Below are 18,091 nucleotides of genomic sequence, written 5' to 3'. Positions count from 1 at the left end.
AGCCAGTGAATTGCAAAGCTTCAATCAGCTGCCTCTTTTATTTTTTTTAAGATTTTTTTCCCTTCCCCTCTTTTCTATAAAGAGGAAGGGGGGGGGGAGAAGACAGAAGTGTTTCACCAACTTCTGTTGACTGTTCCTTTTTTCTCCTGATTGAAATGTGTTGTTAAACAAGATCCCACATAATCTCAGCAGAGGGTTTCTCTCGCTCGCTCCCTCTCCTTCTGGGAAGCCGCGATCAGTGCCATCGGCGCTTGATTATTTGCAAACTCCCTTCGGTTTTTTTTTTTTTCTCCCCCCCTTTTTTTTTTCCTCCTCTCCGTCTCGGTCTCCGTCTCCCTCTCTCTGCCTCCGTCTCTCTCTCCCTTTCTCTCACCCCCAGTGCAACTTTTGCAGGCGCCCCGGCACACGCAGCCATGCCGCGCTGAGAGCGGGGGCACCGCGCCAGCCCCCCTCCTTCCCTCCTTCCCTCCCTCCTTCTTTCCTCCCTCCCTTCCTCCCTCTCTCCTTCCCTCCCTCCCTCCCCAGCGCCGCCGTCCCGAGCCGGGGGGGCCCCGCCGCCCGCCGCCCCTGCCCGGCCCCGCGCCTCGCCCCGGCCCCGGCCCCGGCCCCGGCCCCGGCCCGGCGCCGCCGCCCCCCGCCCGCTCGCCCGCCCGCCCCGGCCGCGTCGGAGGGCCGGCAGCGGGGCTGGATGTGCCCGGCTCCCCCCGCACTGAGGTGGGCAGCGATGCAGAAGGCAGGCGGCAGCTTCGCCTCCGCCGAGAGACACCCGCTCAAGATGGCAGATGTGTGTTGAGTTTGGGGGGCTGCGATCTCGCGTCGTTCGTGGCGGCGTTGCCATGAATAACAGGCGTCCTTGCACCGATGGCCCCCATGTACGAAGGTAAGCCCCGGCACGGCCCGACCTGCCGGCACCCCTTGCCCCGCCGGGAAGGAAGGGGGGGGACACACACACGACCGGGGCTCCCCGTCCGCCCGCGGTCCGCCGTCCCCCCGGCGCTGTTGCGGGGAGGCTGGCGGCGGGGCACCCCCGCCCTGCCCGGAGACCGGTGGGGAGCGGGGCGAGGCACGGGTCGCTCCCCGGTTCTCCCCGTGCCCCCCCCCAGCCCCGCGGTCCCGGGCGGGGGGCGGTGGGTGAAGTCCGTGCCGGTGCCGAGCAGAACAATGAGGTGGACGGAGCTTGCCCTGCGCCTGTGTGTGTGCGTGTGTGCCTGCCTGCCCCTCGCTGCAGTTCGCATTTCCAGGACCGGCCACCCCGCTCCTTTCGCCGGTTTCCCAGGAGTTCCCCCCGCCGGGGCTCTCCTCCGGGGCGCGGAGACCCCGCGGGCAGCGGCGGCGGGGAACGCGGCTACCGGCAGCCGCCTGTCAGCTCCTCCGGCTTCTCCTTCAGCCCAGCCCAGGCTGCGGCGAGAAGCCCAAGTGCCCCAACTTAGTTTTTTCAGGTTGGAAAAATAAATAAATAAAAGGGGTGTGTGTGTGTATGTTAGATAGGTGCGTATTTAAGGGTGGCTGTTAAAATATATCTGTGTGTATATATATATGTATGAAATGGTATCAAGGTTAATTTAAATCCCCTCGCGATGCATTTATCCTCCCCCGTCACCCCTCCCGGCTCGGCGCTGGCCGGGGAGCGTTACATAAACCGGAGGGACATCCACCCGGCGGGCGCTTTATCCCGCCCAGGGACCCATCGGTCGGTCCGCGGCGGCGGAGACCCCGGCGGGGAGCGGGATGGGGGGGGCGCGGACGGGACACGGTACTTTTCTGTCTCTATGGCGAGGCCGGTAAAACTTATCTGAGGAGAAAATCGAGCCCGGGCTGCAGCGCCCGAGAGAAGGGCGCTCGGCGGGCGGTGTAAAGTTACCGGCCCGCCGGGTTATTTCTGGGCAGCGTCGGGCTCGCCGCCGGTGCGGAGTTCGGACCCCGCGAGAGGCAGGCAGGCAGACAAAGAGGAGCGTTTTCGGCAGCGGAGGGAGGACGGCCGTCCCTCCCCGCCCTCGCCGCTGCCGAGCACCGTGCTGCCGGACCCCGGGGGCGGCGGCGCCGCCGAGGGGTGCGGGGGGGCCGCGGCGGTGGCGGCGGAGCCCTGCGCGGCGGCGGACCGGTGCCGGTGCCGGCGGAGCGGCCGCGGCAGGCTCGGGGTGCCGGTCGGCGCCGGCCCGCCGACGGCGCCCTCTGCCGGCCACGCCGCCGAGCGGCCTCGGCCCCCGGGCCCGGGCAGCCCCCCCACCCCCCGGCGCCCGGGCCGCCCCCGGCGCCTCCAGCGGCAGCGGGCGGCTGCGGGGCCCCGCCGCGGGCAGGGGGAGGCCGCCGCCTCGCCGCTTCCCCCCCCGGCTTCGGCCGCGGCGGGGGCTCGCAGCCCCAGCGAGTACCTGCCCGGCCCCCGCCGCGGTCCTCCGCCGGGCCGGGCCTGTTTCCCCCCCCCCCGGTGCGGCGCCGGGCGACCGGCGGGCCGGTGAGGCCTGCCCGGCATCACACGGCCCGCCGAGGAGCCTGCCCAGCTCCTCCCGAGCGAACGCCGCTGGCAGGGTGGGTAATGCGGCGATCGCTCTGAAGTTCGCTCCTCGCCGGGCCGCATCTCCCGGGCGGGCGGTGGGGTGGTGGTGCGGGCCGGCGCGGTGCCCCGCGGCGGCGCCCGGCGGCTCCGCAGCGGCCGGCGGCGGAGGGAGGCGCGGGGCCTGCGGTCAGCCCGGCCGCGCTCCCCTTCCCGGCGCGCCGCCGGCACGGCCGCCTCCCCGGAGCCGGGCAGGGCAGGGAAGGGAAGCGAGAGGAGAGGAGGCCTCGGCCGCAGCCGGGGCGGGCACGGCGCCGGCTTCCTCCCGGGGAGGTGGCGGCGGTGCCGCACCGAAGCGTGCGTGCGGTGGAAGTTTAGCGGTTCCTTAGAGCATCCTAACTTCAGCGGCGCCCGTGCTTCTGCCTGACTGGAAAAAGAGAGCAGATGGGGGGGGGGGGGGGAAATGCCCTGAAAAGCAACCCTTAAAAACAAATTCCCTGCAGCCGATACAGGAGTGTTCGCAGCCAGGCTCTGCAGCGTGCCTCAAGCCTTAAAGTAGGTGAATATCTCAAATGGCAGGAGCCAGTGGGTAGCGTAAAGCCTGATAGGGATTGTTTTATCTGGTTTGTGTTGCAGTATGTTTGCGGGTTAAATTGCTGCTGGATGGCTTCGAGGGAGGTGGAGGAGGGGTTAATGAATGTTTTTCGCCTCCTAGTTGCCATGAGAGGTCCTTAGAATTCCCTGCAATATCGCAGTGCATAGATAAAAACTTATCGCAGGGGATGCGATGTCCTCCTTGGAAGGAGACAAGGACTGCCATCCTCCCTTATGAGCCTTACGTTATGTGTACGACCAGTCTGGTGTGTAAGCCTCCTCTGGAGCATCAGGTATGGCCAGGCCATGGGGGGAGGACAGGAGCCGAGGGGTTGGATCAGCGCGGTGGCCACCGGCAGTCCCTTCTCTGCTCCTCCTGCCCTTAACCGAGTGGTCTCGGGTGGCACACACGCACACCCACCGCCACCACCGCAAGGCAGGCGAGGGTAGGTGAAACAGTATCTCCACCTTACCGATCTCAGAACATAGGCTCTTTGACAGCAGAGGTGCCCCGGGCGGAAATGTGATAGCTTGGAGGCCTTAAGAAATGGTTCCAGTAGAAATGTGAGTGATAACTTAGAGCACATGCACAGAGTCACCCACCATTCTCGACGTGTAGGTGAGGCTGGTGTGTGCCTGTGCTGAGCAGCTGGCTGAAGTACCAGTTCTGGGAAGCAGAAAGGTGCCTCACCTGATATTAATAGGTGAGGCCTGATAAATACCTGGTATGAGATCCTCCCCCTCTAGACACTGTGAAAGGGGAATTTTCCCATTCGGTTTCAGGAATTCAGAGGTTTTGCTGTCATCTTCTTTTCTACTGGGTTTTTCTCATTTATTTGTTTCCGGGTGTTGCAGAGCTGAGCAGTAAAATGAAGGACATAAAACCCTACGAAGTCAAATAAACCAGAAGTAAAACCTTCGCGCAATGTTTGACCTGAATTTTAGTCTTGATTGTGAGCCGTACGGGGAAGTGTGTTGTGCTTCAAAGCAGGCCTCATCAGGTGTGATCCTGCATGGCCTCTGCTCCAGAGCTGGGGCAAACTAATGGCTGCTGTTCTGCTGAGCACTGGCTATGAGGCTTTGATAGGGACAGCTGAACCAGCTTCAGAGGAGGTGAATGACCTGAGGCAGGTGAGAATCTGGTTCTTTGGACTGTCCTCTAGGCAGTGTTGCCCTTGCTGTGCAAGATCACCATCAGTATGCTCGTTGTGTGACATTTCCTCCTGGGCAGAGAACAGAGCCAGGCCCTACGGTCCAGGGGAGATCCCAATGTAAGAGGGCTCACTGCTAGACATCACCAGTTCCTTGGCTGTGGGTAGATTTCTGCCCTGGGCGGGTGTCTCCAGCGATTTCCTGGGTGCCTCGTACCTGGCATCCTCCAGAATTGGGTAAAATGTGGTGTTTATACGCCTTAACCTTTATTTTCTAAACAGCGATTACCTCTGTTTTGGTTTTGTTCTTCTTTGCTTTGCTTCTTGCTTATTTCTGACAACTTTGTTGCAACTCACAGTGTATTTTTAGCAGCCGCGTTGGTAGTTTTATATGTGGGTGGCTTATGGAATTAATGGATAATATTTGTAAATTGCACCTCGCCACCGGTGCCGCTGCTGTAGCTTGGCGCAGGCAGCGACCTGCCTGCACACTGTCCTTGTCATGCGAGGGGCTGGGAAGCTGGAAAATCCGACCCCGGACACATTGCGGATCTGATCCCATTTAATGCCTGGAACAGGCCAGCCCTGCTGGGTTTTGCATACATCCTCACATCTCGTTAGAGAACATAAAACTTTCTCATCGGAGAGGCGGCACCATTGAGGTGGAGTAAAGGTCTTTGCCCCAAAGTTCGTGCAGGGAGATGATAACTCGGAGGCGCTTCCTGTTTATGAATTAGTAACCAGAACTTAAGCGAAGGCAATGCTGGGACCAAAAGCCTAAGCATTTATTCGCTCAGGATATGGCTATAGCCAGGATAACAGGAAGCCCCCTCCAGTTATAATTATTGTTCTTATCATGCTGCCGTGCCTAGCAATTAAATGGGTTTGAGATGTAATGGGTGAAAAATGCAGTTTTATTTTCGGAAGAGGAAAGAGCGCTGCCGGGACCAGGGGCTGGGGCAAGCAGGCAAACAACGTGCTTGGACAAAGAGGCGAGCACAGTTACTTGCCGCAGCCATCGGCCCTTAGATTCTGTGCAGCGTGTTCCTCTGCATGGCTTAGCAGGTGGGGAAAGCCTTCTTGGCTTTGGCTGGACATCCCAGCTGGCCTGGAAGATGAAGTAATTTTCCTTCATTTTCCTTTTCCTGTGCCTTGGTTTCCTCATTTACCCAGTGGTTGCTATTTACCTCCCACTTCCAAGTGGTGCTTTGAAACCATTGGATGTGGTTCCATCCAGACTGGGTAAGAGCTAGTTATGCAGACCATGATCTGTGTAGGTCTTCTACTGATGGGGGACAGCCCAGAGACCTCCTTGATGCCTGTGAGGGTTTTGAACTTAGGTCAACTCTGACGTTAAACCATTTATTCAGAGGCAGATAAGGTACTTGAGTGGCTAAATGAATAAGGCTCAGATTTGGCCACATCACAGCAATGGTATGTAAAAGTATGTGGAAATTCGGTCAGGAGGTGGAAAGTTCTGGGAAGTCAGATCATGAAAGGATTGGTGACCTGGCATGGAGGTAAATCCCTGTCCTGGTTGTGGGCCTCCCCAAGTGGGTCCTGGGTGATGGTGTGAGAGCAGTCTTGCCAGATGGCCCAGTCAAGGGCAAGTTCAGGCACCTTCTGCTCAGGCTAGGCTGAGACAGCAGTATGATGGGGCACACTAAACCACTTCTCTTAGGTGCAGGAGTTGAATCAATGAGTTGAGGATAGTGTGTACCTTCGAGTGAGACGCCCAAGAGGAGGAGTTTTGAAGGCGTTCAGTGGTGGGCTGACAGCTGTTATGGTTTCCCCATCCCTGTGTCTGTAGAGGACGGGTAGGCTGAGACTGGATGTTTTTGAAAGTTCCACCCTTTTCCTCTCTGATCCCAATTTAAGTAGGTATTTTAAGGTCTGTACCTAAATTTAAGCTCACAGGCAGTGCTGCTGACTTCATTAGAATTGTTTATGTCTTTAAAGCCGGCCACACGCTGAAGTACCTTTCTGACTCATGGCCTTTATAGCTTAATCAGTCCATTTATAAAAATGAGGTTGTTTCCGCACCCTTTACTATGAAATCTCTGCCTTCTGAAGGTGAAATATTATTTATAGGGCTTTTACTTGCTTTTGGAAGGTTAACTGGGGGATAACAAGAAGCGAGAATTAAACACTATTTACAGAAAAGGTTGTTTCTTCAGCTATTTACATACCCTAGTGTTTAACAGGAGGCCTTCTCTTTTGAAACTGTTCCCCCTAGCAGTACAGAGTTCATCTTTTGTTTTGAAAATAAACCTAGGTGATAATTTCACTCCAGATAGGGCATTTAGCAATTTGTCTGTTTGTTGTGGGGGAGGAGTAGAGGCGTGTTACTGCTTCCCCCATTTACAGCACAGAGCACACCTGAATCCTCCCTCATTTGGCCACATCGGCAAATGAGGTCCTTCCTCTGGAAAGCACAAGTGCATGTGTTTTGGGACCACCTTTGAAGTCAGGTAGCCTTTTGAGTTAGGTAATTTTGGTGGTAGAAATCAGTCTTCTAAGACATCTCCACGCAGGTGAGCAGAGGAGCAGCCCCCGTCTCCATAGGCTTGCAAAGTCATCACCACATCTCAAAATACCTCAAAGAGTCTGGACTCATTGCTAAAAGAATTAAAAAGCTGTACCATTAGAATTTATTTATTCAATGGAAGTAATAATAAGCTGTAATAGTGTGTGTTTATTCAGTGCTGTGTATGTTCAAGGTGCTATATAAAGAGTGGCTGTCTGATGAAGCTACTGACAGAATGATGCCGAGGAACAGTCTTCTATTTATTTGCAAGGGGGTACAAAAAAGCTGGTGGGAGACAAGCATCCTTGAGATGTGAGCTCCTCCAGCTGCTCCTGGGCTTGATTCTGATTGCAGGGACCATAGCGTAGATCAGCAACAGTGCCACAGAAGCCTGGGGAGCTATGTGGGGGGGGAAGCACCATCTCCATGCAGTGAGCATTAACCTGTCTGCTTTGCATTCTGGAGAGAGAGGGAGTTTTATGCTGGATGAAGGGTGGCATAGTTTGCTCCCTTGGTTTTCTTCAGCATTTCCCATTGAATGGGACATTTGCTTGGAGAAGCTGAAGCTCACTCTTTATTCACACTGCATTCTCTGTCCTGCTCACCTTCCAGGGCATGTGTTGACATCTGTCCATGGAAGGATGAAGTAAGAGCAATCACTTACACCTCCTACCCTGGATAGCAGGAAAGGTCACCCAGCAAGGAAGTGGTATTTGCCAGAGATACTTGAGAAACTCAGAAGGGCAGCTGTCTTCTCTGTTCATTATAGCCTTTAATCCTTAAAGGCATTAGCGAGACCTGGAACAACAGTGTTACACAGTGGTACCCTGAAGGCTAACATCTCCTCTGGTCCTACACACTGACAGGTTTATTGTGGTCTGTGGGCTATGCTGAAATGCCAAAGAAACTTATCTCTCACCAGAATCATTGAAATCATAGGAAGTGGGCATAGGAAAGACTTCAAAAAGGGTTTCAAAGCAGTGTGTACTATGCTAAATGCATGCTTGTCTAGCATGTTCCCTAACACACTTGTCCAGCTTACTCCTCATGTATGGAGGGTCCACAGCCTGCCCAGGCTATCATTGCTGCCCTTCACTCTGTCACTGACAAGATTTTACCTCCTCTGTAATTCCTCTCTGCTTTGCTTGCTGAGATTCCTTGTCCTATGCACAGTGGGTATGAGAAAACTATTTCTTCCTCTTCGTCATCTCTGTCCTTGGCTTTGTGTTCCTTAGGCTACATCTTATCTCAAACATATCCTTCAGCAATTTCTCCTGTCTCTTGTTCCCTTCAGCTTTGACCATCCTTCTAGTTCTCTGTGCTCCCTTCAGCTAGTCCGCCTCCCTGGAATGGAACTGCTAGAGCAGTGCTGTACTTGGGGTCCTGCGCTGGCCTAATAGAGCAGAAGTATTCCTTCAACTCTTACAGGCAGTGCTCCTGTTTGGTTTAACTTTTGCACCATGACATTCATCTGTGTGTAGCTTGTGATGCTCCCAGATTCTGCCCAGAAGCTTGATGTGTCATGAGCCATTTTCTACCCTGTTGTATGTGTGGAGTTAGCCTTTCCTACCTAAATGTATGATTTTCGTATTTGTCCTGTTTGAATTCCAATTTGTTTGGATCGTTTTGAATTCTAATCTAATTCCCCTGACTTTGCAGCCCCTTCCTGCTTGGTGTCACCTGCCAATTTAAAAAAGCACAATCTCTGTTTCTTCACCAAGATCAGCTTTGTTTTCCACTCAGCAGTCCCAAATGGAAAGCACAGAAGAAAAGAAATTGTTTCATAAAAACTCAGGAACAGAACCTTGTCCCCCAGATATAAAAGAAGCTGAGAGAAACAGGAAACACTTGGCATAGTTTTCACACCTCCTATTCTTTTACTCTCCTTTGATGCTTTTGAAGTATTCCTAGGAAGAGTTGTATTTGCTATAGTAGCGCCACTGCCAAACAAAAGCAGGACCTTACTGCAATAGGTATGACATTGATGTGAAGGGGTAGATAGTTCCCATCCCAAAAGATTTGCATTTTATGTAGACTAAATCATGGGAAGGCAGATAATATAAACCAGCTGGGCTGTTTGGGGAGAGGAAATCACAATTTGTGGGTTTTCCTAAATATTTTTGCAAGGAGGTTGTTAAGCAAAGGGAAGGGTGGGCTGGTGGTTGAAAAGTAAGGCGGTAGGTTGGGAACAAGAAAGAAGAGGATGAGAGAGACAGGTGGAGAAGAAAGACAAGGGCAAGTGACTGTAACTGGAGAGAGGGAGGAGATCCTTGAGAAGTACATGGGCTGAGGCTGTCACAGCCAGGGCTGGAAGGAGCAGAAAGTTGGGTGAAGATCCTGGCTTGGACTGTTTTTGCAGCTGCCTTTACTGACTTCAATCTCTCCCAGTTTTTTTTCCCTGCAGTTGCCTCTAACATCTTTGGAAGGGAAGGTGGGCGAGGACAAGAGATACCACCTATATCCTAATGCTTGTAGGTGGGAGGAGAGTCTGCCTGGGGATTCCCTAGTCGGGACTGAGACCAGAGGCAAAGTTAATGCTATAGCATTCCTGTAAGATCTCTGATCCTGCTCTCCATGCTCTGGAAATTCTGATGGGGCAGAGATTATCCAAAGCACCAGCACTTGGCACTGATGTGAGGTCCCTGTGGTTTCCTCCCTCGCTGCCATTGCCCTTCCCATGGTGAAGGCAGCTATGCAGGATGAATTTGATCTGCCATCTTCCTGCCTCTTCCCTGTCAGGCCTCACATGCTGAATTTCCTGCAGCGTGCACATTATATCTTTAAGGGCATATATGACTGTCTCACCCTCTCTGTCCATGTGTCTGCCCTGCTCTCACCATCAGTCTGGGTGACAAAACCAGGTATGAACGTGGAGGCAGAGTCATCAGCACCTGAGCCCGTGGGTGAGAACTGCATGTGCATCATGCCACACACGATGTGAGTGGCCTGCAGGCTGGGTGCATTTTGAGTGTATGAGGTTCAGCATACTGTTCTCTCTAGTAGCAGGTCAGGTATGTCAGTACTTTTGGCAGCCAGTCTATAACATTATGGTTTTTCTCCTGGGTGAGGAGAGCAAGAAAAGTTCTTTTTTGCTTCTAGTTTGGGGTCAGGGTGTTTATTTGCTACTGGATGTGATCCAGTGGATTCATTGCCTCCCTGCACAGAGAGGAAACTGCAGAGAGGAAACAGTCTAGGAGGTTCCTGGAGTGTGTGGAAGATAACTTCCTGACACAGCTGGTGAGTGAGCCAACTAGGGAAGGCTCACTCTCCGCTGGACCTGCTGTTTGCGAACAGAGAAGCACTTGTGGGTGATGTGATGGTTGGAGGCCCTCTTGGGCATAGCAGTCATGAAGTAATAGAGTATTCCGTTCTTGGAGAAGTAAGGAGGGGGCTCAGGGAGCTGGTGGAAGTGCTCATCGAGCCACTTTCCATCATTTGTCAGCAGTCCTGGCTAACCGGGACAGGTCCCAGTTGACTGGAGGTTAGCAAATGTGACGGCCATCTGCAAGAAGGGCCAGAAGGAGGACCTGGGGAGCTACAGGCCTCTCAGTCTGACCTCGGTGCTGAGGAGGGCTCTGGAGCAGATCACCTCGAGTGCCATCACACGGCACATACAGGACAAGCAGATGATCAGGCCCAGTCAGCATGGGTGTATGAAAGGCAGGTCCTGCTTGACCAACCTGATCTCCTTCTATGACAAGGTGACCTGCTTAGTGGGTGGGTGAAAGGCTGTGCCTGTTCTCTACCCAGACTTTAGTAAAGCTTTTGACACTGTTTCCCACAGTGTTCTCCTGGAGAAACTGGCTGCTCATGGCCTGGATAGGTGGGTTCTTCACTGGGTCAGAAACTGGCTGGATGGCAGACCTAAAGAGTGGTGGTGAAGGGAGTTAAATCCAGCCGGGAGCCGGTCACAAGCGGTGTTCCCAGGGCTCAGTGCTGGGGCCAGTTCTGTTTAATAACTTTAACAATGATCAGTATGAGGGGATCGAGTGCATCCTCAGTAAGCTTGTTGTAAGTTGGGCAGGAGTGTTGATGCACTGGGGGGTGGGAAGGCTCTGCAGAGGGATCTGGACAGGCTGGATCGATGAGCAGAGGCCAGTTGCATGAGATTCAACAAGGTCAGTGCTGCGTCCTGCACTTGGGTCCTGAAATGCTACAGGCTTGGGGAAGAGTGTCTGGAAGGCTGCTCGGTGGAAAAGGACCTGGGGGTGCTGAACATGATCGAGCTTGTGCTCAGGCAGCCAAGAAGGCCAATGGTATCCTGGCCTGTATCAGCAATAGCGTGGCCAGTGGGGCCAGGGCAGTGATCATCCCCCTGTACTGGGCATTGGTGAGACCACACCTCCAATACTGTGTTCAGTTCTGGGCCTCTCTCTACCAGAGAGACATTGAGGTGTCCAAAGAAGTGCAATAAAGCTGTTGAAGGGTCTGGAGCACAAGTCTGGTGAGGAACCACGAGGTAACTGGGGCTGTTTAGTCTGGAGAAGAGAAGGCTCAGGGAGACCTTATCACTCTCTACAGCTACCTGAAAGGAGGTTGTAGCGAGGCAGCTGTCAGTCTCTTCTCCCAAGTAGCAAGTGATAGGACAAGAGGTAATGGCCTCATGTTGCACCAGGAGAGGTTGAGATTGGATATTGGGAACAATCTCTTCACTGAAAGAGTTGTCAAGGACTGGCTGCCCAGGGAAGCAGTGGAATCACCGTTCCTGGAGGCCTTTAAAAGACCTGTAGATGCGGTACTTAGGAACATGGTTCAGTGGTGGCCTTGGCAGTATGAGGTTAATGGTTGGACTTGATGATCTTAAAGGTTTTTTCTAACCTAAGTGATTCTTTGGTCCTATGATTGTGTTTATTTTTGCTCGAAGACATGCGTTTTTTTTTTTCTACTTACAGATTATCGAGGCACACAGGATGACGGATAGCCAGCAAGCTCCCTAAGTATTAGCTGCATTGGTGGGGTGTTACGCTAACACTTCTGGAGGGAATATTGCAGCAGACAATGGAGTGGGTTGATGGAGACTTGGACTCCAGCATCAAGGCTCAGAAAATATCCAGTCCCAGAAAACTTGCAGAACGTTCCAAAGAAAGTTTGTTTTTTTCAGGAAGCTCCTTTAGCTTTCCCAGAATATTTTTACTTGTAGGCAAAATTTGTAAGCATTCTTTATTTTTAAAACATGGTTTGTATTCTGCTCTTGTCTGCAGCAGCGACAGCACCGTCAATGTATTTATCTTTTCCCTGTTAACACTTGCCATTCCTGGAACATCTCCTGCTCAGCAGCTGTTTGTAGGTGTTTTCTTTTTTCTTTCCCATCATTATGTACCTTTCCTTCCTGTTCAAGGCATCCATAAACCTCTTGTAGTGACATCATAGCTGTTTCCATAGCAACAGATTATGATACTAGAACAGAGGATAATATCAAACAGGAGGAGGCAGAGATAAATTATGGTGTTTGTGTGTGTGTGTCTGAGGGCTTGATTATATTCCTACATCTCTTCTGAGGATGTTGTCTGCCTGGTTTCTCCTCTGTTTATCTTATATGCCTTTTAAAGGTTAGGAAAACGCAAAGGAGAAAAGAAGTCTGGAGGTCAGAACAATACAGATGCATATTTTTGATGGTCTCTGTGTAAACCAAGGAGGCTGAGATTTATTTTTTCATCTCAGTCATATCTCTCCTGTGTCTCCTGAGAGTAATCAAGTCTGGAGAAAACTTGGAGGCACAACAATCCCTTGGTACAGCTTCACTTTTATTTTAATTATGAATTATTGGTAGCCACTAGCAGCTGGGATCCCAAGTCAAGAACCTCTGTGCTGCAGATTTTCCAGAAGATGGACATCTATAGACAGTGCTGCAGCCTACCCAGAGAGTGGTCATGGCAGAGGTGGTCTAAGCCTCACCCCGCTGTTAGCTTTTCACTTTGGTGTTTCTGGAAGAGCTGTGCCGGTAGTGGGTTGGAGGCTGGTTTGTGACGATCTGCATGGTTCTTCCATGGCTTTAGGCTGTCCTGCCAAGAGGAACTGACAGCAGCAGGATTGCAGAAGGACGAGTATCTGTGTTGCTCGATGCTTACGTTGGTAGGAAGGCTATCTCTTTGCGTAAAGCATGAGGCCAGAGGTGAAGAACATCCAGCTAAAGTGCATGGGGTTTTACTTTCTCCTACGCAGCATTTAATGTTGTCAAATTCCAAATAGTTTGGCAAGGATTTTCAACAGGTCTCTGTTTTGCCTCCAAATAGCAGTAATTTCTGGCCATCATTGCTACTTCCCTATTTAGATGATTAACTTCAGAAGCTGGAGAAAAAAATCCAAGAAAGCCCTCTCAGATAGCCTTATAACTCTGTATGTGCGTGCAATCTTTAACCTTCCTGTTGTGGCAGAATTTCTGGGGAGTTAAATGGTCTAGTCTTTAAAATACATGGAGTAAGGTCTTCTCTAACATGGCAAATCTCTGGTGATGCTCTTGTGCACCTTAACGTTGACCAACAGTTTTGATCCCACACTTAGGCACTCCAGTGCCCCGGGAAGGAGTGCAGGAGTGGTATCTGAGCAGAGCAGTAATAGGTAACGTGGCAGCTAGCTTTAGCAATGCAATAGGTTAGGGGTAGGTAATGAACCCTTTCTGTTACGGGAATTTGGCAATACGCCACGGGATGAGCCCTGGATCAGCAGCGGAGCAGCGCTGAGATTAGATCGCTAGGCAGTGATGCCTAGCCTCCAGGTCCCAGTACATCAGTGCACAGGAGCTTTCTGGCAGCTGGGCTGGCTGCTGGCAGGCTTGGTGGCCATGTTGAGTGAAGAGGTTTTGGTCCAGCCTAGTGCTGCCAGGATGGAGAGAAGTTGGCATGTAGAAGGAATTGTACGAGTCACTCAAACCCTGCAATGCCGTCGCGTATTAAAGTTATTCAGAAGATACGTGAGCACAGAACACCTCGACATGAATTAATAGTTAGGTCACCGTCACGGAAGCTTATTGGGAGCCAGAGGATTGGTTGAGTGTGTTTCCCCTAGCCAACCCAGCCAGTGCCAGCCTGGCATGCTAGCCCCGGTTTCTGAGTAGGCTCATGGCATTGTCTTGTGGGAAACATGCTCCACAGTAAGGATTTGGGGTGATGGGAGCAAGGGAAGCTGGAGTAAGGTGCTTCGCAGAGAGAAGAGAGATCACAACCTTGTCTCTGAAACCAGATTAAATCAAAAGAACAACTCTTAGCTACAGCCAGTTTGTGGACACTGTGGAGAAACCCAAGACCTCATAACTCCTCCAAGGCATGTGCATACAAAGCAAGTGAGGATCACATTTAGTCATAACTACAATTATAAAATTGTAAATTCCTCTTTTAGCAGTATCACTGGCACTACCAGAAACCTGCCTTCCCATCATACTCCCCCACTGCATTCTCTCAACATCAGAATGTGTATGTATTTAGCAAGTGGGGATAAGAAACACGTTGTAAACCCCATTTTAAAATAACTGCACTGCCTGTCAAGGACACACGAAACCTAGACACAAACATATCCCATTGATGGTGACAGTACTTCTCTTGCAGTGTTATTTTCTCATTGCTTATCTGAGGCTGTGAGCACCTGGGTCATGAAAGTCTACCTTCCAGATACCTGTGCTGCCTGAAAGCATGTGCGAGTCAGAAGGGACAGTAGATGCTGTTCGAGCCGTGTGTGTGCAAATACAGGTGGAAGAGTACATGTGTGTATGTATGTATACATCAGACTCTTTCCATGTTTGTGGGCATGTGTAGGAGCATGCATATGTGTTTGTGGCTTCATCTCCTTTACCTACAGAAGGCAAGGTGGCCCTGATTCTCCTTAGAGCTATTACACTGTTCTCTCAGCAAATTGCATTTGTACCAGGGCTCTTTTCCACTGCGGGGGATGCAGAAGGGAGATTTATTATAAATATAAATTAGGCTTTCTGCATGTTTGTGAGCTGTCACAGCCTGTACAGGAGGAAATATAAACAAGGTGAATGCAGGGTGTTTATGTGGAGCGATGCTGTGACAGCGTATGTGTTGGCAGGAGTACTGTCTGCAGTCTCTGCGTAAGGGGTTGTGTTGCCAGTGTGAGTGTGGAAGGCTGTAAATCACAGTGTGTTCAGGAGGGGACACTGCCACTCTGCCTGTAAAAGGCAGGGAGAGATTTCTTGGAGCAATGTCACTCTTTTCAGACTGAACAAAAGGGTTACTAGAAATCCAAGCTTGAGAAAAATATCATCCAAGACGTTCTGACGGGGAGCGGTCTGTAATCCACATCTACCAGCTCATCTCCATCCTGACCCAGAACAGCTGCATGGCTGGCATCTTTTACACATCTCTCCCAGTGCCAGGTTTTGGTGGCACTACTGAACCAGTTCTTGGGTAACTCTGCAGCTCTGCTAACGTGTCTCAGGTCCTCCTATATCCTCAGTTATTTCAGTCTTGACCTAGTCCTGTGATGTAGCTGGAATCTGTAAACAAATGCAAATCCCATGGGGAATCTGTATCCATTTAGATGTGTTTACCATGTCACTCACAACCTATCTTTTGTAGGTGAGACCACCTCAGTAAAGTACCTGTATCTTTTTCAGCATCCCTGCAAGTAAATGTCTGAGCCTGGTTTTGTTCTTGCTCAGCTGCAAACTCAAGCTACAGACCTGGAGTTCCCCTCTGTAGCACTGGGCTGGGCATAAAAGTTACTTTGTGTTCCTCCAAAATCATTGCTGCTTCCCAATGGAGCACTTGAGTCATTATCAATCTCTGCATTTCCTCTCAGCCAGGAAGGGTTGAAGGGGTTTCAGGAAGAGAATGCTTTACAAGGAGATGTCTGCTTTCCCTTGCCATGCCCTGTCGCAAACAGATACCGAGACTCCTGCCAAAAAGCTGTTGCCTGTAGGAAATAATGTGCGAGGGAAGAAGATGGGATGTGAATGAATGACAGGGTAGGGCAGGATTTCAGGCGGGGAAGTCCAGTGCTTTTGATATCGGGCGCAATAAAACAGATGCTTGTGGCAGCACTGGAGGTGAGCTAGGAAATGTGTCTATGTCACTTGGCATCATTGGAGCAAGTTGCAGGTCATAGTTTTTCATTTGGGTTTCATGGCAGCTGGTACTTCTGTCTGTCTCACCCTCTTGTTATTGCAGGGCTTGGGAAGGGGATGAGGCTTTTACTCTCCTTGCGTATTTTGTGTCCTTTCTCCTGTTCCTGGCAGTCTCTTCCCCTCTGCCACCCCCTCCCCAGCACAGCCGTGTCATGTTCTATCGTGCTTGGTTGAAGATGACCAGCCCACCTGAGGCGTTTCTGGCCGAGGAGGTAGCATGACATGTATCAAGAACATGCTCACTTACTGTGGGAGCTGAATGCTGGAAAGCACAGGTTATCCTGGGGCTCGGGGTGAGCCCAGGGCGAAGCAAGTACATAGGGGAGGAAGAGCACAGGCATGGTCACATAGGTAGAACACTCTGTGGTGCCCATGAAATGCTTGCTGAAACGCAAATAGTGGGAGTTATTTGGCTAACTGAGGCAAAGGAAGCGGGAGTTTCTCCTGGTGGCCTCAGCCCTCCTACCTTGCTCACCAGAGATGTGGGGATGGCTGTGGGGGGCATGAGCTCCTCATCCCCTGCTCGTGGTATCTGGGTGGATGGGCTGCCTGCGAGCTTGCCTATGAGGCGCTCGTGCCCTTTTCAGTTTGAGGTGGCGACCCAGCAGCACACAAGAGCTGTGAAATCCAACCCCGTGTTGGGCTGGGCTGCACTTAAGCCCTGTGTAAGCTCTAATTTGAAGGCTTAAAGGGAACCAAAGGGAAATAAGTGCTGCTGCTGAGCGTCACCCTTCTTGAGCTGTGACAGCCTGCCAGGAGGGGAGCCAAGAGGCTGGACAGCCTCTGCCTTCCCAGCAGGGCCAGGAACCTGCAGCTGAACTCCTTGGTCCCAACAGAAGTGTTGGATTTGGTCAGGTTTTAAACTGTAAATGTGATTAATTGCGGCTGGTGGTTCTGACCTCTGTGGTTTTCACCGGATGCCCAAAGAAGTTGTTGCAGTAATTGGCCTGTTCTGCGTGCAGCCCAGCTGGTCTCCATACGTCTGGTTACTTATGTTCATCCTTATAGTCTCACCCCTGATAACTGCTCTCCCATGTCCCCAGCCTGGTCACTGCTTCTCTTTGTGGGCAGCAGGCTCAGCTTCTGGCTGGTAGCTGAGCTCCTAAAGACTATGCAGCCGTTGTGGTGGGCTTCTGTCATGCCCATGTCCCCTCCTCCCCACGCTTGCTCTCTGCACAGGAACTTTTTTTATCTGATGCCCCTCAGGGTGATCCTGGGCACCCCGCGCTACTGGAGTGGGTGAGCTGCCCAGCACGCAAGTAAGTCACAGCAGGCTGAGGCGCACCATTTCTTCCTGTTTCTGTGTCTGTGACTGTGATCCTGGTTTATTTATTGCAATAACTGTTGTTGCATTCACATAGGGTCACTTCAGCATTGGATGCTTTCATTTCTTTCAGAGTCCTGTCACTGCTTAAAACACATCCGTAGTTTTAGGAAAGCCACAGAGTGTGCAATGCTGTGCCTGGCTTTGGGAGGGGGATTTTGGCAAAGGACAGATCTGTGTTCAGATCACTTCTGAGGATGGTCCCCAGCACTGTCAGCTGTATTGCTTTCCCGGCACACCTATGTGCCCATACAGACCCATGTGTGTGGATGTCCCTAGGAGCATCCTGTGGCATCCTGCCCACCTTTCTCTCCCAGTCAGGTCTGTGAGACTTCAGCCAGGACACTGGAGAAAGGATCACTGGTGTTTGTCAACCTTTACAGGAAAACAGATGGTTTCTAAGCCAAAGCTAAGACTGTAGCACATGCTGGAGGCTGGAAGGTAACTGTAAATCCTAGGTCTCGTTTGCACAAATCCATTTGGTTCCAGTCGTAAGGTGTTTCGCCTTCCACTGCCTATACCTTCGTTTCAGAAACATGTAAGGTTAGTTTGGATTCCTTTTTTCAAAACACCACAGAACGTGGCTGAGGGTAAGGGACTTCCAAATTACATGTGACATAAAGGGAATAAGGAGGATTCTGGATGCTCCATGGAGTAGGAATCTGTGGATGTTTGCCATTTATGTGCTGTCGGTGGGAAACACTGAAGAGACTGGATACACCAGGAGAGCAGTAATGATATTTGCAGCCTCTTACTTGTAGGTCTGCTGCTCAGATCAGACCTCTCGGCTTTCTTCTGGCCCAACACATGAGACCCCCCGCACTGGGTCATGTTTCAGGCATGAACCTTATGTGTAGGGTCATCTGGTGGTTAAATGTCCTGTCATGCAAAGGGGAACGGGCTCTGTGGCAAGGCTGCTGCA

The 18,091-nt window shown here is 51.7% G+C and overlaps 1 protein-coding gene across 3 annotated transcripts in view; it reads left to right on the top strand.

Moving 5' to 3' along the window:
* Window positions 1-281: 281 nt before the first annotated feature.
* The window catches only part of HIPK2 (homeodomain interacting protein kinase 2), a 140,316-nt gene continuing 122,506 nt past the window's right edge, over window positions 282-18,091 (top strand). For 2 of the 3 annotated variants that reach the window (XM_030478699.1, XM_030478698.1), the window contains exon 1: window positions 282-880. In XM_030478699.1, the coding sequence (XP_030334559.1) occupies window positions 862-880 (19 nt within the window). In that variant the 5' untranslated portion in view covers window positions 282-861. Of the gene's footprint in view, window positions 881-2,241; window positions 2,527-18,091 lie in introns of those variants that run through there. The other variant, XM_030478701.1, reaches the window with a different exon arrangement.

The sequence above is a fragment of the Strigops habroptila genome, chromosome 3, assembly GCF_004027225.2.
Source record: "Strigops habroptila isolate Jane chromosome 3, bStrHab1.2.pri, whole genome shotgun sequence".
Lineage (NCBI taxonomy): Eukaryota > Metazoa > Chordata > Aves > Psittaciformes > Psittacidae > Strigops > Strigops habroptila.
The sequence above is the reverse complement of the archived record's forward strand: the minus strand, read 5'-3'. Positions and strand labels throughout refer to the sequence as shown.